General features: G+C 37.0%; 1 protein-coding gene across 2 annotated transcripts in view; it reads left to right on the top strand.

Moving 5' to 3' along the window:
* Nucleotides 1-24,000, top strand: part of HYDIN (HYDIN, axonemal central pair apparatus protein) — a 304,707-nt gene that overhangs the window by 27,700 nt on the left and 253,007 nt on the right. For both annotated transcript variants that reach the window (XM_012806119.1, XM_003791377.2), the window contains exons 6-7: nt 1,038-1,162; nt 17,367-17,568. In XM_012806119.1, the coding sequence (XP_012661573.1) occupies nt 1,038-1,162; nt 17,367-17,568 (327 nt within the window). The remainder of the gene's footprint in view (nt 1-1,037; nt 1,163-17,366; nt 17,569-24,000) is intronic.

Below are 24,000 nucleotides of genomic sequence, written 5' to 3'. Positions count from 1 at the left end.
TAGCAATTTAAAGAAGTGAAATGGACCATGAAAATAATTAAATAGGCTGGATTTCCTATTTAAAAAGAACTCTGTAAGTTATTTAAGGTGTTTCACGATCAGATCCAGCTTCTCTCTTCCTATTCCCTTCCAAGACAATTAAATGAAACGATTTCCCATTCCCAAATCAACCCTCGCTCCCCACAATGTCTACATCCCCAAATTCTGTTTTCAAGACACAGAACTTGTCCCCAGTTTGCCTTTCCAGATGCACTCTCTGCACAGCTTTGGAGGAGTCTGACTTCTGGCTTCTGGTTAGGCTCTTCCAATGCGAGTCCCGCAGGCAATCAGACAGAAGGAGATGTGAGGTCAGGGTATTTTTTTCCCTACTGTCTTCCTGGCTCCTTGCTCCTGGTAAAGTAGCCTTCTCTCTGGCCTCCCCTTGCCAGTTTCAAAGCCACACCCCCCGCCCCCTAACACACACACCATCTCTGGCAGTCCCCTACCTTGTTTACATAGGCCCTTTGTTTAACTGCTCTGGGATTATCCCAGCATGAGCGAGTGTACCATCACTTTCCTTGCGAGACACTGATGTTTTACTACTGGGATGGCCTCTCTCCTCTACCTTCTCACAAAATTTGATTTTTATCCCTTCGAAGTTACTATTCCTTTGCAAGTGATAGTATACACTGCATACACATTTTAAGTCTGTCCCTTACTGCAATCTCAGTGTTTGAGGACAAGGGCAGGATTTTAGTCATCTGCAATCACCCTAACCTGACTTTCTGAGCCCAGCAGGTACACTCAATAGAAGTTAAAGGAAGGGCTAACAAACAAGAATATTACTGCACCGTCTAAGTTTTCTCCCATGTGCTGATCTATTACAGTTATTTTAACATTAAAATAAAAGTGATTTCACATTAGGGAGGAAAGTATACTTCACCTCTGGGTCACAAAATTGTAGTTTGGGATTTTACTTGTTTGCAGACCTAGAACTCATGGCCTCCTCACTCTACTCAGAAATGTGCTCTGATTGTGTGTCCCCATCTGTGCTGCAGGCCTTTCTCTGTAGAACCAAATGTTGGAACTCTTAACGTGGGCGAGTCCATGCAACTGGAAGTGGAGTTTGAGCCACAGAGCGTGGGCAATCACCGTGCAAGACTTATCGTGTGTTATGACACAGGTATGCATTATTCTCTGTTATACGTCCTGCATGTTAAGAACAATCAGATTGGAAATATGATAAAGCCAAATAGGAAATGCTTATTTTGGGCTGCATTAGAGTAAACTATGATCCACTGTGTAGAGTCAAACAATGATTGCCTCCGAAAGAAATGATGTTGAGTCAGACAGATATGAATTCCACCTAATTTGTGTCCCCAGTGAAAACCTGAGAAATACAGGCTCAGGAAGGAACTCAGTCCTGGAAGTCACACTGGGAGGTTAAGGTTATTTGTGGGTAAATAGAAACTTGAAGGTAATTTAACACAATGGGTTTTCCATTTGATTTATTGCCACATTTATCTGACATTTAAAAAATGTAGCCCCAGTTCAGAATGTTCTTGTGCGCGCTCACTGCTCTATGTAAGATTCAGTTACTTTAATCCTTAGAACATACAAATACGTTACTTAACATCTCACATGAATATAGGACTGCATCTATTATCACTAGCATTTTCTTGAGGGCTGCGCCCTGTGCAAGCATTGTTTTGCAGAAATTTAATTTATGGTCATGTGGACTGCATGTACATTATACAGTCTCCAGAGCTAGATTTCAAGTTAATTTTTTACCAGGGCCATTTATTATTTCATGATTTTTCTGTCTCACTTTCTGTTTACCCATTGATGCTGATCAACCCAGATTATCTGCAGAAGAACATTGTGGGGGAGAAAACAGAAGTACACAGCCAGGGAAAGTGACAAATGCCACCTAGGTCACAGTTCTGAGTTGCTGGCTTTGTGGAAGCATGTCTGAGCAGGACACTTATTTAAGCCCTTGCCTTAGGAACCATGGTTAAGTGGTCCAGGCTCCACATTGCCCAGCATAACCACACATAACCAGGGCACGGTCTGTACGTTTTATCTGTTAATGTTAGCCATAATTCACTGGCTGCTAGCATGAGAAACTAGTTTAATAGAAAGGAAGAACTTTTGACTTGTGTAACCCAACAGGGAGAGTTTAAAAGCACAGCTCATAATATAGGACATCCATCTTCCAAGGTAGTTTGCTATTTTACACTCTGACAGTGTGAGAGTTCCAGTTGCTTCATATTCTTGCCAACATATAGTATCGTTTTGTTAATTTTAGACATCCTAATGGTATTAAGTGATGACTAACAGTGGTTTTAATTTTCATTATTTTAATGATTAATGATGTTGGGCACCTTTTCACATGCTTACTGGCCATTCATGTATCTTTTGCTAAGTGTCCAAGTCTTTTGCTTCTGTTTTTATTAATTTCTAAGTGTCCTTTATAACTCAATGTTCTAATATCAGTCATTTTTCAGAAATAATATTTTCTCTCAGCTTAACTCTTTATTTCCTTAATAATATTTTTTCTTTTTTCTTAATGAGTACCAATTTTTAATTTTGATGACATCTGTATTATCATTTTTCTCTTTTAAGATTAATGTTCTTGCCTCCATGCTAAGAAATCTTTGCCTTTTCCAAGATCATGAATATATTCTCCTTTGTTTATTCCTAGAAGGGTTATAATTTTAGCTAAATTTGGGGTATATGTGAGGTAAAGAACATGTGTCATTTCCCCCCAAATGGATTTTTGGTTCTTCCCAGTTCCTAACTTATTCTGGAACATTGATTAGAGTTACTTTATTATTCTGTTACTTAATCTGTTATTATATTATTATTCATTCCTTTTAACCTCTGATTTAGGTTTTCTATTTCTTTGTAGACTGATCTGGACACTTCTCATCCACAATCCCATTCAATAATTTACTCTTTGGTGCAGTCTCATCTGCTGTTTTAGTTTATTAATTATTGTGATTATTTTTCTTTCTAGAACTTTTATTAGTTCCTTATCAAATCTGATTGCTCTCTGCTCTTTTATTTTTCAAGGTTCCCCCTTATTTTTTAAATATCCTAAATAGGGTTATTTATACTCTGTATCTTATAATTCAAATATATTAAGTCAGCCTATTTAGTCAGCTGTTTATTATTTCTGCTAGTTTTCAACAACGATATATTATGTCATCTTATGTTTTGCAATTTTTGGATTTAGAATCTCCAGCTTTGGGCAGCTCTCGACTTTATCTCCTATCCTAGGCACACAATACAGTCTTTCAGGCAGAAGTTTAAAAGTTAACAAAAGCTGAGGGCAAAGGCCGGCCTTGACACTAGGTGATTTCCTGGTTTTCTATTTACTTTGATTTTTATTTTTCTATCAGGCTTGTAATGAATTTAAAAGTATTTTATCAATTATTTTAATGATTTAAATCTCTAGTTTCATCTGTTGCCTAAAACTGACTTTAATTTGTGCCCTTTTTTTGTTTACATTGTTTGTTATTTATGGAGTAGTTCATTCTTTCCTACTATTTCGTAATCCTTTCTCTCCCTTATAAACATGTTTTATCCTTCTACATATGTATTTAGGTTTTGTTTATTTTCTCTCTACCATAGTTCTTGGAGTAGAAATCTTGAACATTTTTATTAGACTTATTCCGATACATTTAGTGTTTTTTTGATGTTAGTGTTGTTTGGCAGACCTGGGCTGGGTTTGAACCTGCCAGCTCCGGTGTATGTGGCTGGTGCCCTGGCCACAGAGCTACATGCGCTGAGCCAGTATAAGTGGTTTTTAATTATGAATGTTTTCATCAAGGTATAATTTAGATATAGTATACAGTAAGATGCACAGAGAACGAACATGCAGTTTGATGAGTTTTGGCAAGGGTAAGTCCTATGTACACCCCATTCAAGGTATGAAACATCCATCACCACAGAACGTTCTCTTGTGCCTGTTCCCAATCAATCCCTCCAGACCCCACTCCAGTGATTTCTGTCTCCGTCTGTTCATGTCGCTTGTTCTTAGAATTCAAGTAAATGTACTCTGGTATTACATACTCTTGTGTATCTTTCTTATTTCATTCAACATAATATTTTGGAGGTCTATCCTTGCTTCTGTGTCAGTAACTCCCTTTTTATTGATGAGCAGTACTCCCCTGAATGGTTATATGTAATTTATCTATTCTCCTATTAATGTAAATCTGTATTTTTAAAGTTTTGGGCTATTACAAATAAAGCTTTAATAATTACTCTTGCACTGGTCTTTTGTGTGTGTGTGCGCATGGATATACATGTGGCTTTTTTTTCCCTCTTGGGTAAATATTTAAAAGTAGAATTGCTGAGTTAGTCATTATATTCCTATCTTCTAAGTGGTTTTCTACAGTGGTTGAACCATCTTATATTCCCACCAGCAATGTTGGAGGTTTTCAGTTACTCCACATTCTCATGAACTCTAGGTCAGGTCAGTCTTTTTTTTTTTTTTTTTTTACCTTTTTTTGAGACAGAGTCTCACTCTATTGCCCTCAGTAGAGTGCCATGGCATCACAGCTCACAGCAACCTCCAACTCTTGGGCTTAAGCAATTCTCTTTCCTAGCCTCCCAAGTAGCTAGGACTACAGGTGCCCAGTGTGTGTGAAGTGGTATCTCATTTTGGTTTTAATTTGCATTTTCCTAACTGCTGTAATGTTGAATATCTTTTCATGAGTTTTGCCCATGTTTATGCTTTCTTTTCCGAAGTATATATTCAAACCTTTTGCTCATTCTTTATGAGGTAGTGTGTTATTGATCTATACTTTTTAAAAAACTATATTCTCTATGCAAGTCTTTCAAAAATAATTACTGTGAATATTTTCTCACAGCAGATTGCTTTTTTAATTTTTCATAATGTCTTTTCCTAAGCAGAAAAATCTAATTTTCATGAAGTACACTTTATCAGTTTTTTATTTTATATCTAGTGTGGTATTTTTTCCTAATTTTATTTTCTAAATTTGTGTAGGTATATTGAATTATTTTATATGTTCTTTTGTCTAAAGACCTTGCCAAAATCACTTAACTTATAGCTCATCTGTAGATGATTTTGGATTTTGTATATGCAAAATCAGATCAGTTGCAAATAATGACAGTTTTAGTTTTTTTCAATGCTTATGCTTTTTATTTCTTATTCTTTCTAATACAGGCTGAACCTTCAGTACAATGTTCCTTCCAAGTAATGATAGCAAACACCTTTCTCTTGTTCTCAGTATCAGAAGGGAAGTGCTCAGTGTGTCATAATTTAGTATGATATTTGCCATATTGGTTTTTAGTGACTATTCTATCAGGTTAAGAAAATTTTCTTCTATTGCCCGTTTTCTAGGACTTTTTCTCTTGAATGCGGTATTGATTTCTTCTGAATTTATTAACTTGAAAATACATTGCACCTTTATTCTTCCAGTGAGGTGATTGATTTAGAAATGGTAAATACCTGCTACATTCTGAGATAAAAACAAGTTTTAAATATTATCATTTTAATATCATATATCACTGGATTAGATTTACTAATATTCCGTTTGAGAGTTTGGCATTCAAGTTCATGAGAAAGATTGGCCTGTAATTTTCTTTTCACATAATGCACTTGCCAGGTTTTGGTCTGACAAAACAAATTGATATCATAAAACAAGTTGGGAATTAGTCTCTTTTTTTATTCTCTAGAAAAGTTTTAAAAAATATTCATGTTATATCTTCTTTAAAAAATTGAAAATTTTCTTCTTCGAGCCACATATTTATCCAAGCTTATTAAAAGGAGGGTAAAGTTTTAAATTATTGATTCAGTTCCTTAAACTGTTTTTCAAGAAATTTTTCCATTTATTCTAAAATTTTAAATTTGTTGGCAGAAAATTGTTTAGAGCCATTCCCAATCTTTGTAATGTCTTAAGGATCCTTAGAAATATCTCTTCTTTCATTATTGATATTGGTGATTTGGGTCTTTATTCCTTTTTTTTCCTACTGATCTACATTGTTAGGGCATAATCAGTTTTATTAGTTTATTCAAACAACCAATGTTTATTTGAATTTCTTTATTGTTCATGTCTTTTCAATTTCATTGATTTATGTTTTTTTAATATTTCATTCCTTCTACTTTCTTCAGTTTTATTTGTTGTACTTTCTATAAGTCTTAGCAGGGGTCCTTACAACATTGATTTCAACCTTTCTTCTTTGATAATATATGCATTTAAGTCAATACATTTTTCTCTAAAGTTGACTTTATCTTCAGCCCATATGTCTTTACGTTTCATTTTCCTCAATGCTTAGTGGAAAACATCTTAGAATTTCTGGTTTTGTTTCTTCTTCAACTTATGGGCTATTTAGCAATGTGCTGATTAATACACACTAGGGAATTTTCTAGTTATGCTTTTCTTAATGATTTCTAGCTTAATTCCAGTGACAGAAAACAAATCCTATATGATTTCAGCCTTTTCAAACTTTGAAACTATAGAGGTTTGCATTATGGCCCAGAATATGGTCTATTTTGGCAAATATTCCCTGTGTACTTGAAAAGGGTACAAGTTCCATAAATGTCAATTAGATTAGGCTTGTTAATAATTGTATCATTCAATCTATGTCTCTACTAATTTCTTGTCTCTTTGTTTTATCAGTTATTGGAAGATGTTATTAAAATCCACAACTATGATTATGGTGTTAGTTTTTCCCTTTTTTTGGTGCTACGAGGTTTCATTTTATGTATTTTGAGACTATAATACTTGGTGTATATATGTTTAGGATTATTATAATTTCCTGTTCAATTAACCATTTTATCATTATAAAATCTCTCTGAATCTTTATTAAGATTTCTAACATTAAAATATACTTGATCTGATCCTTACGTAGTATACAAGCTTTCTTTTGAACAGTGTGGACATAGTACATTTGCTCATTCTTTTCCTTTCATCTTCTCTGTGTCCTCATAAAGTGTGACATTTGAAAGCATCACTAGGAAGCTGTTTTTTTTAGTCTACTCTGAAATAATTGTATTATTCAGTCTTTTTATGTTGAATGCAATTTGGGGTTGAATCTTCTGTTTGATGATTAAGTAATTGTTACCACTATGAGAAAATTATTAGCTGAATTTCAACCAGAAACTTTGTGTTATTGGTATTGATAGCAGATGGAATTTTTTAAAAAATGAGTGTTAATAAAACTCCATCAGTGGTTACGTTTTTCTATCTGGGCCTCCATCTCTTTGTTGAAGTATCATTTTTATTTGTGTCAGTCCCTAAAGCTAAATATTGGGAAAAAATGTGACCTTTGGATCATAATATCATAAAGTTTTAAACAAGGAGTTTGAAAAAGAATTAAGTCAATCCTTTTACTCTCACTAAAATAATCATTGGTTAAACACACTAAATAAATTACCTTTAAAATATTATTTATTTCATCTTTATCTCATTCTTTTTAATATTTTGGGTATATTGTTAATACATATGACAAGTAGGCACTCCAATATATGGGTATGATTCATAAAGAACAAGTCTGCATACGTTGGGGTTATAATTTCAAAAAAAATTTATTTGGTTGAGTTTTGAGCCCAGCTGATTTAGAGGGCTAGTAGATCAATAGAATCAAAACTGGAGAGAAGGCCAGGGTGGCTCACACCTATAATCTTAGCACTCTGGGAGGATGAGGCAGGTGGATTGATTGAGCTCAGGAGTTTGAGACCAGCCTGAGCAAGAGCAAGACCCCATCTCTACTAAAAATAGAGCACCTTTGGTCCCAGCTATTCAGGAAGCTAAGGCAAGAGGATCGCTTGAGCCCAAGAGTTTGAGATGGTTGTGAGAGATGATACCATGGCACTCTACTGAGGGTGACAAAATGAGACTCTGTCTCAACAACAACAAGAACAACAAAAAAACACAAAAAATAATTGGAAAGAAGACTTCAGTGATAATCTAATCTAGTCCTTAGATTTTAGAGATGAACACTTGATGCCCTAACAAATGAAGTTGCTTGACCAAGGTCACATAATGAGTAAAGGCCCAACTAGAAACCCAATTAAAACTCAGCCTCAGCCGCTTCAATCCTGGGCTTTGCTCTTTCACCGCAGCAGATGGTCTGATCTCCGCAGTGACCGCACATGCATTTTTGCTCACTTGATCTGCTGCCTTTGAAATGTAGCTGCATCTCTAAGTGGCCTTTGATCTCGATTTTATTGTTTTACTAATACTTGCATATAAGTGTTTGGAATGACACCCATACTTACATTTACGCTCCTATGCTAAAGGAAAGGTAGGTTGAATCACAGTGAATATTTGTGAATTAAAATTTGATCATTCATGGAAAAGTTGGTTTCTACCCCCTGAGATTCTGTCATCAACTTTGGTGAATGAATAGAAGTCATTTTCTGAAGACTGCAGACAGAGGTAAACTGTCTTGTAGCATTTTTTCTTACATGAAATAAACTGCTGCTATGAATGGTTTTCAGTGACCAGAACCCATAACCTTCCATTAGTGAAAAGCAGTAATGACTGCCTAACGCCATTAATCATAAAGCCTTTCCACTCAGCCATGATCACTGGCTTCTCATTTCACTAAGTAAGCATCGGATTGAGCTTTCTACGGCTGTTTGAAATATGAATTGATTTAAGGAGGGAAATTTACCATGGGCTGTTGGTAAAAGTCTTCTTTGTACCTCCTCAAAGGATCCTCCCGAGGGAACAGCACTGACACCCTCAGCAGGAAGTGCTGACTCACGTTTCTAAGTTTCATTTCTTCCTTCAGTTTCTGGCCCTCCACCAGATATATTCTTGATTGAATGCAGCTAGGGGATTTCTTTGCTTTTTCTGACAATCAGAGTTTGACCCAGTGCTCTGGCAATTAAGGAAGTCGAGTATAAAGCTTCACTGATATCTAATATTTTACTCATTAATGTCTTCCTGAATTCTCCCCTCCTTTCTCCCTCCTTCCTTCTCCCTGTGGGTGCCTGCGTGTCATGAAGTCGAGTTTGTTTAGGCAGTTAATATTAGCCCAGAAATGATTTAGTTACCTTTTCATAAAAAAGTAACGATGGTCTACAATTGAGTAAGAACTGCAGTAATGTGAAACCTTTGAACAAACTCATGCCTCTAGAAGAGATAACAAAACAAAACCAGAACAACTAGTGTACTAATTCTATCATTTCAGTAAAACTGAAAAGTGAAAATACAATTTGACTCTCAAGAGACAAATGGTTAGTTGCTAAAGCTTTGTACTTTTCAAGGGTATTGAGAAATTAGATGTAATCTAAGGATTCAAAGACATTTTTATCAAACCTTTGATCATATGAGTATTAGAAATAGAAGTACAATGGGGTTTTTTCTGCAGCACCTGGCAAGGTTGCTCTTACCTTATAGGTGACATTACCCATTGGCATAGTCAGGAAATAGAGCTGGTACACTTATTCAGGATTTTTAAAGTATTATGTCTCTTACTGAGAAGGATAATCTTTAATTCAGGGAGCAGAAGTTGACAAGTAGCCTTTTTTCCCCAAAGGTATGATAAGATTTTATTATTAAGCATACATGTGATCCCAATATTAGTAAAGGTTTGTGATCATTTATATATTTTAGTAAACTTTCCAAAACCATGAAGCATTTTTTTTTTCTTTGTAAGGGCCAATAAAGGAATACCAAAATATAGTATAGTAAGTAATTGAGTGTAATATGATACTTTTCAGTTGAAATTAGAAAATAATATCTATATAAATATAGCTATGTAAACTTACCTTCATGAACTTTGTTTTAATTGTAGTATATATTATATGTAATTATAAATGTGTGTCATTATCATTTTAAAAATCAGCAGAACATGTAGCTGGCTTGCCATAGGTCAGTGGTTAGCACGTCGGCCCCGCACACAAGCAATTGCAGGTGCCAGCCTCACCTGGGCCTGATAAAGGAAACAACAAAAAATTCCAAGTGGCTTGCCGCCTGTGGCTCAAGTGGCTAAGGCGCCAGCCACATACACCTAAGGTGGTGGGTTCGAATCCAGCCCAGGCCCACCAAACAACAATGATGGCTGCAACCAAAAAAATAGCCAGGTGTTGTGGTGGGCACCTGTGGTCCCAGCTACTTGGGAGGCAGAGGCAGGAGACTCGCTTGAGCCCAGGAGTTAGAGGTTGCTGTGAGCTGTGATGCCACAGCACTCTACCCAGGGGGACAGATTGAGGCTCTGTCTCAAAAAAAAAAAAAAAAATTCCAAGAAACCCCTCGCCTTTGTGGAGCACAGTGCTCACACCTGTAATCCTGAGACTCTGGGAGGCTGAGGCAGGTAGATTGCTTGGGCTCACAAGTTTGAGACCAGCCTGAGCAAGAGTGAGACCCTCCCCCTAAAAAATATACATATATAAATATATATACAGCTGGATGTCATGGTGGATGCCTGTGTCCCAGCTACTCAGGAGGCTGAGACAAGAGGCTCACTTGAGCCCAAGAGTTTGAGGTTGTTGTGAGCTATGACACTACAGCACTTTACCCAGGGCAACAGAGTGAGACTCTGTCTCCAAAAAAATAAATAAAAATCAGCAAAACATAGTTATCATAAAAGAAGCAAATGTTTTAGCCTGGCGTTAGTGGCAGCAGAGACATTACTTGACCCACCTTTCTTTCCTTCATTTCTTATTCCGTAGCTTAAGATCAGGAGTAGCAGAAGTTAGGATACCCTGATTGTCAGGGACTGTTTGAGGTAGTGAGATGAAATCTCCCCAAATTCATAAGAAGTAAAGATTCCAAAATACCAGGTGTAGTATTGAAAGGGACAGTAGAGGACATTTCTTTAACTACCTTCCTTTTAGAGATAAGTAAACCGAGGCATAGAAATATTAAATGACTTTACACCTAAGTGAAGCTGGGCCTTGAATCCAGGTCTTCAGCCCCCACCCCGCACCTCCGAGGCTAGCGGACTTACTGCAGTCCTACACTGCCTTTTGTGCAGATTAACACAGGTTTTGGCATTGCCACTGACGTGTTGAGTGAGCTCAGTCAAGTTGCTTTATTTAAAGAACAAAGAAAACTCTTCTTTCAAAGTTTGGCTCAGCAATACACTACAGTGGTGAATTTGACCTAGCTGTGGCCAAGTAATGAGAAACATTCTTTTCATCAACTTGTTATTTCCCTGGAAAATCTATGGCTCCACTCATACGTATTGTTCAGCGTCCTCTATTGTCTAAAAGTGTGGTGAAATGTATTGTGTATATAGCTAGCTAGGCATCTATTTTTGTAAAGTTAGTTTTGTTCATATTTGGTTTTGGTTGATTGATAGCAGCAAAACTGGCAAGAGGCAATAAGACCTTCCATAAATATATCTTTACTGGGACATAATAAATGACTGTGTCTAACCCCATCAACAATGATTGTGGCATTCAACCCCAGAAACCGAAAAAGGAACCAGCTGGGAACAGGTATTCCAAGGGCACAAAAAATGCTAACGTTGAGACACAGCCTCCTTATTCATTCCCAGGGGCATGGCATCACTTCCATCCTATCAGTCTTCTTAGAAGTTAAGGGCTAGGGACACTTTTTAAGGTTGTCTTTATTCAAGTGGGTGTAAAAACCAAGTACTTCAACAGCGTTGGGTAAAGAGGAAGAGTTATTGCTTCCTTCACTTTGTGGATCTGATGATTTTTGGAAGATAGTGGTGAAAAAAATCAATATTAAATGGTCTTGAAAAAAATATAATAGCTTTTGCTATATTTCAGGGAAGTAACACTTGCAGTGAGCAACTGAAATTGATGACATGAGTCTCTCTGACCCCTAGATTTGTGTGAAATAAGCCTTGGGATTTTTTTTCACTGAATAATTTTTTTTAATGAAATATTTCAAAAGACCACAAAGGCACGCAGAATAATGTAATTGACAGCTTGCTTAACACCGCTCAACGTTTTGCCATAGACATTCATTTTTAGGGTTTCATCTTTTTGATAATTAAACTGATTATAGGCTTAAAGTCACCTCGTTGCCTTTTCCTGATCTAATTCCTATATCTTACACCTCAGAGGAGCTGCATTTTATGCTATTCTTACATATTTACTTCTCCATAAACAATATATAGTATTCAGCGATATTAAATTTCACATAATAGTATCATACTGAACATAGATAGCATTCTCCAACTAGCTTTATTCATTCAACATTGTTCTAAAGATTTAACCATGTGGATACACATTCTTCTGATGAATTTTAGCAGTCTGCCACATTCCCTTATGTGAAAACTGAATATCTAGGCTGTTCCTCATTCTTTGCTATCACAAAATGGTACATTGAGCATCTTTGTGCAATGTCTTCTTGCGTGGCTGTGCAAGATTTTCCTTTAGGATAAATCCTTCAAGTACAATGGCAATTTTATGCTGAGCTTTACTGGATACTAAATAGGTCTGTCAGGTGGTTTGTACTCATTTATAGTTTTATCAAAGGGATATGAAAATTCTTGTTTTTCCACATTCTTGCAAATGTATTACCAAAAAAAAAATGTATATAATATAGTCAAACTATTTGATTTTTGTTATCTGGCGGTCATGAAATGACTGTATCTTATTTCATTTCATGTTTTATTGCTAGTGCTATCTGGCAAATTCACATGTAATTGGAGGCCTGATGTTCTTTTTTACATGTAAGGTTTTAGATGGGTAATGTACTCATATGTCTAAAAATTAAAGCGACATTTTAGAAGCTTGCTCCCACGCTGCCCCATTCTCCCTGTCTCCTTCCCATTTTATGAGGCTCTCATATATCCTTCCCATGGTTTTCTGCTAACAAATGTAAACATGGGTGCATATTCTTATTTTTCCTTCTTATACACAATAATGTACTATATATATTACTCTATACCTAGTTTTCCCACTTAATCATGTTTGTGGGAGATCTTTTCCTTATCACTGTGTGCTTTTTACACACACACAGAGTACTCCTGTCTGCAGACATGTGCCACTGCCACTGAGGTAGCACAGGTTATTCTACCAGCCTTCTCTTTTTTTTTGAAGATTTTTTTTTAATTGTTGGGGATTCATTGAGAGTACGAAGAACCAGGTTACATTGATTGCTGTGTTAGATAAAGACCCTCTTACAATAGTGTTCTGCCCCCAAAAGGTGAACCACTCCCCATGATCCTCCTACCCCTACCCCTTTCCCTCTCTCTGCTCACCCTATCCCTCATTCCTGACCATGCACTAGGTCATTAATTGTCCTCATATCAGAATTGAGTACATAAGATTCTTGTTTCTCCATTCTTGTGATGATTTGATAATAATATGTTCTACTTCCATCCAGGTTATTATAAAAGATGTAAAGTCTCTGTCTTTTTTAGTGGCTGAATAGTATTGCATGGTATACATATACCACAGCTTGTCAGTCCATTCCTGGGTTGGTGGGCATTTAGGCTGTTTCTACATTTTGGCGATTGTAAATTGAGCTGCAATAAACAGTGCAAGTGTCCTTATGGTAAAAGGATAAGACACTTTGGCTGTTCTCACTCTGTTGTTAGGTAGTGGCTCACACCTGTAAATCCTAGGACTCTGGGAGACCAAGGCAGATGGATTGCTTGAGCTCAGGAGTTCAAAACCAGCCAGAGCCAGAGCAAGACCCCATCTCTGAAAAACATAGCCAGACATTATGGTGGGTGCCTGTAGTCCCAGCTACTGGGGAGGCTGAGAAAAGGAAATCACTTAAGCCTAAGAGTCTAAGGTTGCTATGAGCTGTGATGCCACACACTGTACCCAGGGTAACAGAGTGTGACTCTGTCTCAAAAGGGGGGTGGGCAGAGAGGAATAATGGATTAATAACTATCCTTGATCTTATTCTGGCTCATCTATAGGATAAATTCTTAATGGACAAGAGGGTAAATAGTTTTGTAATTTTGGTAAATATTTGACCTACATTGCCTGATTGGGAGTAGGTGAGAACGGTCCCATTTTGCGTTTCCACATCAATGTCAGAATGCCTTTTATCTGTAGTCTTTAAGTATGTTCTCAAATCAGATATTGGGGAGGTGACATGTAAGTATACTTTTATTTTCATTCATTATGAGTGAAGTTGAGCATTTTTTATGCAGATAAGAGTGCTTTTTTTTTGCAACCCTATACAATTCTTCTATTCGATTGTCATTGATTTCCAACAGCTATTTATTTATACAAATGATCCTTGACCAACATGAACTTGAATTCTGTGCATACACAAAGGTGTAGATTTTTTAAAATAAAAGTTACTACAGCAGGTGCACCTGTCTCTCCTGTCTCTTCTTACACCCCTCCTACCTTTTCTGCCTCTGACAACCAGGACAGCAAAATCAACCCCTCCACTTCCTCCTTGCCTATTCAACATGATGATGAGAATAATGACTTTTATTAAAATCCACTTCCAATTAATGAATAATATATTTTCTCTTCCTTATTACTATCTTGATCACATTTTTCTTTTCTCTAGATTACTTTATTATAAGGATACAGCATATAATACATATAACATACAACATACAGCAAGTCTTCTAATCCATAGTGGGCTATTAGTAAAGTTTTGGAAAAGCCAAGTTTTACATGGATTTTCAACTGTACAGGGAGTTGGCACTCTTAACCCCCATGTTGTTTAAGAGTCAACCGTGTATTTAATTTCTTTGTCTCAGATATGAGTTGTAAATATGTTCCCAGTCTTTTGTCTTTGCTCATGGAGTATTGTGCCATGCAAAATTTCTTTCTCATTTTTAAGTAATCAAGCTTCTTGATTTTTTTTTTTAGAGGAACCTAGATTTTGAATCATAGTTGGAAGCCTTTCCCCTCTCTAAAGTTATGAAGAAATTGTATTGTTCTACATATTGTTTCATATTGAACATGTAAATACTTGATTCACTTGATGTTTATTTTGGTGTGAGATATGAGGTACATTATTCCTTATGGCTATGAAGTTGTCCCAGTGACTTTTTTTTTCTTACAAAGATAACCTTCATAGCAGTAATTTGAGATGCCTTTATAATATAATAAATTCCAATGTGTATTTGAGTCTGTTTTTACTTTTTATTCTGTTCCATTGACCTGTCTCTTTATGCACTGGTACCATGCTACTTTAGTTACTGAGACTTTATACTATGTTTCAATTCTACCAGTTTCTATTAAATAGACTTTTTTAAAAAATGTGTTTTGAATGTTTTCAGGTTCTTTTTCCAGTATCAGTAGAGCTCATATCATTTTTATCCTTAGATCTATTGCTACATTAATAGATTTTCTAATAGTGAGTCATCATTGTGTTCCTGAAATAAATTCTACTTGGTTATGAAGTATCACTTTTAGTGTGCTGAATTATGATTGCTAATTTTTTATTCAGGATTTTTACACTGATATTCAGCAGTGCAGCTGGCCTTTTTGTTTTTATCTTTGTCAGATTTTAATAACATTGTTTTCACTGAAAAATACAATGTTGGAAATCAAGAACTAATTGTATAAATTTATCAGCAGAAAGGATATAGCAGAAGATAGGATTAGTGGACCTGAAGAAAATATTTAAACTGAAGCACGAAGAGAAACAAAAAAGGGGGGGGAGGGGGAAGAGCAGAGAAGAAAAAAAAAATCTCTGTGAGACACAGTCAAAAGGTCAACATATGTGTTATTGGAATCTCAGAAGTAGAGGAGAGAAAGAATGTGGTAAAAATATTTAGCTGAGTATTTTTCAAAAGTGACGTATGACATTAATCCATAGATTCACAAGGCTCAGCAAGTCTGGGGATACAAATACAAAGAAAATAAAATTTAAGCCTTTTATGGTTAAACTGCTGAAATCTAAAGCAAAAACATCAAAATAGAAAAAGGAAATACTGTTTCCATTGACTGTCTGTCAATGACCCCTAAATTCCAGGTTGAAATTCTCTGAAAGACATAGGCTATTCCAGCATGATATTTAAATCTATACTAAGGCTAATCTACTTCCATTTCACCTTCATTTTTAAATATTAACTTATCATGGGGAAGGTTTTCTTTCTGGCTTAAACCAGTGAATATATGGAAGGCACTCAACATAATCCATAATTTAAAATATGCAAATTAAAGTAATGAGTTTTCACTCATTAGAGTGTTAAATTTCATTCATCAAAAAGTTTAAAAGTTGACAAGAGTGTATACCTTTCTTTTGGGAAGTATATATATGAAGATAATGACAGTTCTTTTAAAAAGTGGGCCTGGGATTAGTGAAAGGAGGAAGATATTTTAGTTTCATATGTGCTTTTACAGTATTTGAAATCTTGACTCTACAGTAAATTTTTTAATAAAAATCTTAATTTTTAGTGTCAAATGCCTGGATACTTATTTTTGTTTAAACTTTAGGGAAACTTCTCTATATTTAAAGTGATAGAGCCTAAAGAACATTTAAAATATTTAAAGGGTTGTCAATTTAATGAGTGGCAGTTTTGTTCATACAATAATGAATAAAATAGAAATGTTTGCTACAAAATAAGGTACAAGCAATTATGCTCTCTGGGTTCTGATTAAAACTTTTGCATCACAGATCAACAAAACATTCACAGTATTTAAGTATTTCCTTTTTCGATTTTGATGTCAGAATAATGCACCTGCTGTTCCATTGCAGAGATCAAATAGAATATAGTTTGTGGGTCTGTGTCTTCTTGAAAGCCCAGGGGCCTCACTTTTACAACTAGCATGAAGGTAATTGGTGCTTCTTGAGTAAAGTCAAGGGTTTAAATTCTATACTGAATAAAGGTGTTCATAATTTATTCACAGTTTTTAATTTTAAATATAATTTTTATCTATTTGTGCTTTCTTTTGGTGTAACCATTACCTAGATACGGCAGATGCATGTGTATTTGTGTGCTAATGTGTTTTGGTTTTGTTTTAACTGCTGTTGTTTAAGGATATAGTTCCTTTTAAATAGTTGATTTTCTATGTTTGAAGTTATTAAATTTTCCTTCCTGGTCCCTATTTTTATTGGATCTAAATCCTTTCATGCTGAGCATCTCTTCCCAGGCATACCTGAATATCAGCATTTTTAAGAATCACCAACCCATGCATGAGCTAAAGATGAGGCCTATGGTTGTAATTCTAGAACTCAGTTGCATTCCTGGTCATGCTATAGATTTGAATACTTATTTGCAAAGAAGGAAAAAGTCTTAGAACACCCATCACAACAATTCATATTTCATATATTTCTTGCAATGTCCGAGCAAGATAGTTTGATTTTCTATAACTGCACCAAGCATAATACCTAAGTTTTTTGATTTTGTCTGATCTCTGGCCTGATGGGGGTGAGGGTGAAAGAATGAATTGCCTAATGCTTGTCCTATATTGCCTAACATCAACTTGGGAAAAAATAGCCCCGGAATGTCATTCTAGAATAAATCTTGAAATATGTTTGCACTTGGTTAATTCCTAGGTGAAAAAGTGTTTGTATCTCTCTATGGAGCTGCCATAGACATGAATATAAGACTGGATAAGAATTCCTTGATCATCGAGAAAACCTATATAACTCTGGCCAATCAGCGAACTGTAACCATTTACAACCGCAGTAACATCATTGCCCGTTTCCAGTGGAAGATATATGCTACGCAGGATGAAGAGGACAGAGAAAAGCTTAGGTTTGTAACAAAAGTCGCTTATGTGCAATGATTTCAGGGGGCATGTAAGACTCAGTTATTATAAAAAATCAATGACTTTTATAGTAAGTTTTTAACCAACTTAAAATTTTTTATAACTTGCTTCCAGCTCTTTTGGAGCTGCTGATTTAAAAATTCTGGAAGAGAATTTGTCCATCCTCAGTTAATCTTGACCTGGTCATAATTTAGCAGTATTGGAACTCCTCACTTTTAAAAGACAAATATATCATTCTTCACTATTTTCTCAAAATGAATCTATACATCTGTATTTCTTTTGATAACCGTAACCAAGCTGATCATCTTTCATAAAGAGTTTCTAGAAATAGTCTCTTTTGGATTGATGTCAATGTGGAAGTTTTTTTTCTCAGTGAAAAGATATTTCCAGAAAATATAAAGAATGGGGAAAAAGAAGGGCTTAGATATAATGGCCTTTATATTCTTGGTTTTAGTAGCATTGCTCTGTCTCTACAAGCCATATAATTTAATAATGATTTCTTATTGCTGTCTTTAATATTCTGCTTTTTAAAACACTGCTTTTGGCAAGTTGAGAAAATTAATAAATGTAAAACCAAACTGTTTTAACTTGACTAATCTTATCACTGTTAAATTTCAAATACTTCTTTTTACTGAATCCATCCTTGCCTCTTTTTAAACTCCATTTTCATTTTTATTGCCTTCCAACCTCCCTGAATTAACACTTTTGCTGCTTTCATTAGAATTTATTTCAGCCCTTTTTATTTGCCTCTCCATTTTCATTAAAGATTAGCCCTAGGAAGCTTCAAAGCTTTGTTTAAAACCAAGTTAGTATGTGATAAAAATAAAAGTCTTAGGTCCATGAAAACCAGACAGAAACCCCCCCAGTGTGCTGTCCCTAATTGAATCAGAAGGAGCGATGAGGACGAGAGGACACAGTGGGCCAGAAGCTTTGTCATCCAGACAATGAGCTTTAATCACTGGATCGCCACTGTGCCATCTTTAAAAAGTGAGAGAAGAAAAACCTTTCCTGCCTAAAAACTTCATCCGCTCTCATGGCATAAGAACACCCATGGTTTTAAAAGGCAAGAGGAAAGGGGCTCATGCACTGAGTCCTTTGTCTCGATTCCCCAGCTCATGTGTGATTACCAGCAATCAAAATGGCCCAAACACGTTTGAAGATAAAGTGGGAGAGGAGGCAGGAATATGGAACATGAATGAGCAGTAGATAGAAGGAGTGTGTCACCACCACACTACTGGCTCAACCTTCGGGGAGAATGGGAACATGTTATGAGAGAGAAAGGCAGCTTTCATTTCAACCATGTCTTTAACTATATGGCTAATATGTGATCGATGCCATGCCCATGTCCAAAAGCAAGAAAAAAGTTAATTTCAGCAGATAAACTCTAAAAAAATGGAAACTAACTGTTATGAGAGATGTTGCAGAAAATATAATTTTAGCCACAGAGGATGGGCATTTCTTTTCTTTTTTCCCCACATCGCCACTCTCAACACTCGCACCCCTCTCTTTTTAATATTGTCTTTTGAAACTCTTATTCTTCCTCTTTTCTTGCATCATCTTTCTTTTGCTATCTCACTTGTTCTTTCTATTATTTTTTCTGGGAACTTTTTTTTGTAACAAGGGGACAGTATAGGATAGCATTTTCACAGCCGTGATTGGAAACCTGATATTGTCAGGTAGTATCGTAGCCCTCTTTTAAACTGTAGACTTGAAAAGTGGCTTCAGATAAATAAGAATACTTTCATTTTCAGTTTGGATAGATGTTGAAACAAGACTTTCATGTAAGTCTTATTTCTCCATACTGAACTGGTTTATCTAAACAAAGAGTCTATTGAATACATGCTCCTGCCTTACCTCTGTCTCCTCTCCTGAGTGCCAGGAACTCAGGGCAAGGGAGGAAATGAATGCCAGCTACATCTGATCTCTCTCCGGCCTCTCTCTTATTCTTTGATATATTCCCAAGCTTGCCACAACTTCCATATTATTAGCCATAAATTCTTGTCCTTGAAGTACCTGCCATGAAATGCCCATCTTCTTGAAAAGCATGGCCAGAGGCGTTGGCACTTGGCCAAACATTTATCTCCTGTCACTGGAGAGCTGCCCCTCTGCAGGTGGTAGTGCTCTTGCTATGGGTATAGACCCCTCTTCCACCTCCCAGACCACACATCAATGACAGATAAAGCAGAATGTTCTTTGACAGCTTGCTTACTGGCAGTGGTTTGGCCACCTTGAAAAGCAGCAGCAAGATTTTTAGCTAATAAGGGTGAGTCCTCTCTTGAGCTCCCAGCAAGGCCTGGGCAGGTGTCCCTGGCATCACTCTTTCTATGTTTGACTCTCTTGCTCGTGACGGGGAGCAACCTTTTTCTTTTCTCCTATTCTCTCATCATCCTCTGTAGTTAAAACAACAAAAAAGAGTAGAAAGAATGATTGACCTTGTTCCTAAGCTTGGCGCAGAGGGAACCTATCCCAAATGTACTGATATGTATTTCTAGATAAATTTCCCTTATTGGCACCCCACAGATTTGAGATTAAACTTTCCTATAAACTCTCAGTGAGACTCAAAAGTGTGCCCACAGGTCTGCTGGCAGTTAGACATAACTTAAAGGTTGTCCTGAGGAATTCATCTCCAGGGGCTGAAAGTTACTCAGAGGTCACTTTGAGAATAGACCCCTTTAGGTCCTATTCTAGCTGTCAGTTTCTCATCCTCTCATGTCTAGTTGAGCCAAGACTTGGGCACCTCTTATTCCAATGGAGGAATTTAAGCCCTGGAGTCCCTCTTCCTTCCTGGGAGTTTATCATTTCTGTTCTAGGAATGATGGCTTTTCCTTCCACCCATGTCAACATATTGGTACAAACTTTAGGACACCTGTCCAGGTTTGAGGACATAGGGCCCTTCCTATGCTCCAGACTTTAGCAATGAAGATGTCCCTCCACCTAGGAAGATGTTCTAGACTTAAAACTTTTTTCTTTTTTAACTTTGGAATCAGATATAGAGACCTTTAAAAAAATCACCTTTCCTTCTCTCTCTTTCTTGATGTTTTTCTGGGACTTGCAGAAAAATTAATCTCTTCAGAAATGGAGGCTGCATTCCTCCCTGCTTGCTTCCTCAACCTTGTCCTGAGGGAATTTAAAACATTCTGCAAGATTCTTTCACATTCATTCTCATCACTTATCACATTTACCTGGCACAGGCTTTAAGGATTTCTGCTCTCCTATTTCCCCAGCAAGGTCATGGCCATTGTCTCAGTAGCAGTTGGCTCGGATTCTAGATTTTCCTTGTACAAGAACTCATAGAATTATCCATGGAGCCCCCAAAGTGGGCGCAGATTTACCATACAACATTTAAATATGGGGAACAACCCCTTTCTCTAGATAAATCAGTTTTAGTTGGGCTTTGAGCTTGCCACCTGGGTCATAACAAACTTAATCTCAGTTATATTTAGAGTCTCGTTCCCTTCCCTAGGGTCATACAAGAATCTGAAGACATAAGTGGAGCTAGTAGAGAGGCAAAGGGCCCCCAGTCTCAGTATATGACAGTCATCACGGAGTTGCTCCATGTTCAGGATCATATGGTTCACTTGAAGATGGAAGTCTCCCTTCATTCCATCCCAAGTGTGCACCTGGGAGTTTTCCTTCCAGCTCTGAAGGCCACGGCTCTCAGTTTTTAATCTTCTCAGCATCCATTACCAACTCTTGTGGATGCTTCAAGAGAGCAGGGTGCAGGTCCTGAGCACCTCACAATAGGGGGCATTACTGATATGGCCCTGCTGCACCTGAGGCGTACACCTTCCCCACTGACTGCAGTCACCAGGCGGCCCTGTCCTTGATGCCTGAAGGTGGCACAAGATGGTGTTAGCGGCCACCAGACCATTTGTAAATGAGTTTAAGTCCATGGTTTTATTGAAAGAGAAGGCTGATCTGCTGGTATGTGTTCTGAAGAGAGGTCTCCTCATCTGTAAAACAGAACTCCCTCTGAATGCAAGAAACCAAGACAAGATGGCGGAAGGTAGACAAGATGGCAGAAGGTAGACAGGTACAGGGAAGCCCTTGTTGGAGTCAAGGCCCTGAAGGTAGTGTTACATGTCTTCTCCGGACTCTCGGCCATGGCTCTGGTTCTCCATCACAGGCAAAGAGAAAGACCTCTGGTGCCCTTTCTTCCCCTTCGTGTCATACTGGCTGTTACTGATTCAGAGTCCCAGCAGCAGGGGAGGAGAGCAGCACCCGGGAGTCTTTCTTCTCTTCTGTTTTCTGGAGCAAAGGCCAAGTTAATTCTTCATGTTATGTACCATCCTTGGTCCACACGAGGCATTTTATTCATTCTTTTACGTCCCCACAGCTCCTCCAAAGATAGCATTCTAGTACATTAATGTGTATCTTTTATGTGAATCTGTTCTTGCAAAACGTATATTGCTGAGTGGGAGGAAAGAGCGTATGTGAGAGAGTGATTGTGCTTTGTGTGCAGTTTTTCTCCCTTTTTTCTCTAGGCTCTGTGTTGAAGATCCCTTTGTGTCACTATATGTGTATATAACCCATTGCTTCTACCTGCAACACTGCGCCCGGTCACACACCCCACACATTTCACCTGTGCACTTTCCTGGTGAAGACATCCATGGGTTCATGCCAGTGCTTACATGTTAGGGAACCCTGGACAAATCTCTAGTTCTTCAGGCTGAGAATTGATTAACATTTAATTTTTAAAATGACTTGTTTTCCCTTAAAAAAAATACCATGAACTAATAAAATTTAGAAAACAAAGATAAGCACAAAAATGAATATAAAAATCAATCCTCATCCTTCCAATCCTTCCAATATTTTGCTGTTTCCAAATCTGTTCTTTTTTCCCAGTATGTTTTTTCTTTTACTCTTTTTATTTCAAAATTGAGATCATGCTATATATTAGTAACCCTTATGACTTTAAAATATTTCAGACATTTGAAAATACTGTTAAATCATTTTAAAACACTATTTTAATTGCTGCTTGCTATTTTCTTGAAACAAGGGCATTCTAGGAGGCAGTGTGGCAAAGTGGCTAGCACTAGAGGCTCCAAACTACAAAAAATCCTGTGTGAAGTACAGGCTCCATCTTTTAGCTGTATAATCTGGGGAAAGTTATTTAACCTTTCTGAGCCTCAGTTTTATCTATTAAATGGGGATGATTATTGTAATAATAATCATAATGATCATATGGTAGTTCTGAATATTAAATTACATGATGCATGTAAAGAGTTTGGCAAGTACCCAACAAATGTCATGTTTGATTCCCAGTTTTGTTGACCCAATGCTTCATTAGTTTATATCAGATTTACCCACTTTATATCTGGTGATCACTTCAGCATTTTAGTGAAGATTTTGGTAGCAGTGTCTTTGTTTACATCTGTGATTGATTTTGGAATTTACTCCTACAAGTGGAATTTTTTGTTTCTAAGAGTATAATAATTAATAAGCTTTTCAGATGCATAACAAAGCATCAAATTAAAAAGAAACGTGTTCCTCTCTTCTGCGGACCTTGCTCCACCCGGCAGTATGGAAGGACTGCTGCCAGGTACCTTGCACACAGCTTTCTACTTGGCAATAAAAAACAAGCATCTAATGCTTTCTTCCTTGGAAACAGAACATGCTGGGCCCATTTCGTTGACTTCTTTATTCTGTGTGACCAAAGGACCCTGAATGCACAAGCTATTAAAAAAGAGTTATTTGACAATACTGAGCTTACGGTTTGCAGGAAGTCATTTAGAAAATAGAGTTGAGGCAAGGAATACAGTGATCTTAAACTCCCACCCAACACTCATATTGCTAAATAATTTATCTCTAATGCCAGTATAATGTTGGGAACATGGTCATATGTCCTGGGAGGAGACACAATTCAGCCTGCAAAGTTGAGGAGAAATGTGAACCCAGTTCCGGTGACAGCAATAAGGGGAGGACTGGGGAAGGCTGCTTTTCTCACTTATCACACTCGATATTAAAAACCAGAAAGAGGGAGAGAAAAGGTGTCTTTAGGTGTAGCTGAGCATTCTGTAAGCTTGACAGCTTGGGAATCACCTCCAGGGGACGGAGAGAGAGAACCAGTATTTATGGAGTACCAGCTTTGTTCCTGGAACCAGGGCCTTGATCACATTTAATTCTTAACACCTCTTTCTGATGGAGGAGTTCCTATTATTTCTAAGAGGAGAAGACATTAAGGCTTAGAGGAATTGGGTAAATCTCAAATTCACAGAGCTAGTAAATAAATAGATTGGAACATCGGTATACAAACCTAGTCCTTGCTGGGCCCAGTTGCTGTTCTCTGGGTAACTAAGAGCTAAGAATGTCTTATAGGGGTACAAGTGAATCTTTCTAAGAGTAGAATGTGAACGTTTTAAAACAATAACTGAGAAAATGACATGAAGGCTGTGTTGACCAGTTTGATGGAAGTATTT

Source organism: Otolemur garnettii, unplaced genomic scaffold (genome assembly GCF_000181295.1).
Source record: "Otolemur garnettii isolate 467f Iridium unplaced genomic scaffold, OtoGar3 scaffold00047, whole genome shotgun sequence".
NCBI classification, from domain to species: domain Eukaryota; kingdom Metazoa; phylum Chordata; class Mammalia; order Primates; family Galagidae; genus Otolemur; species Otolemur garnettii.
This window is presented reverse-complemented; position numbering and strand designations above follow the sequence as displayed.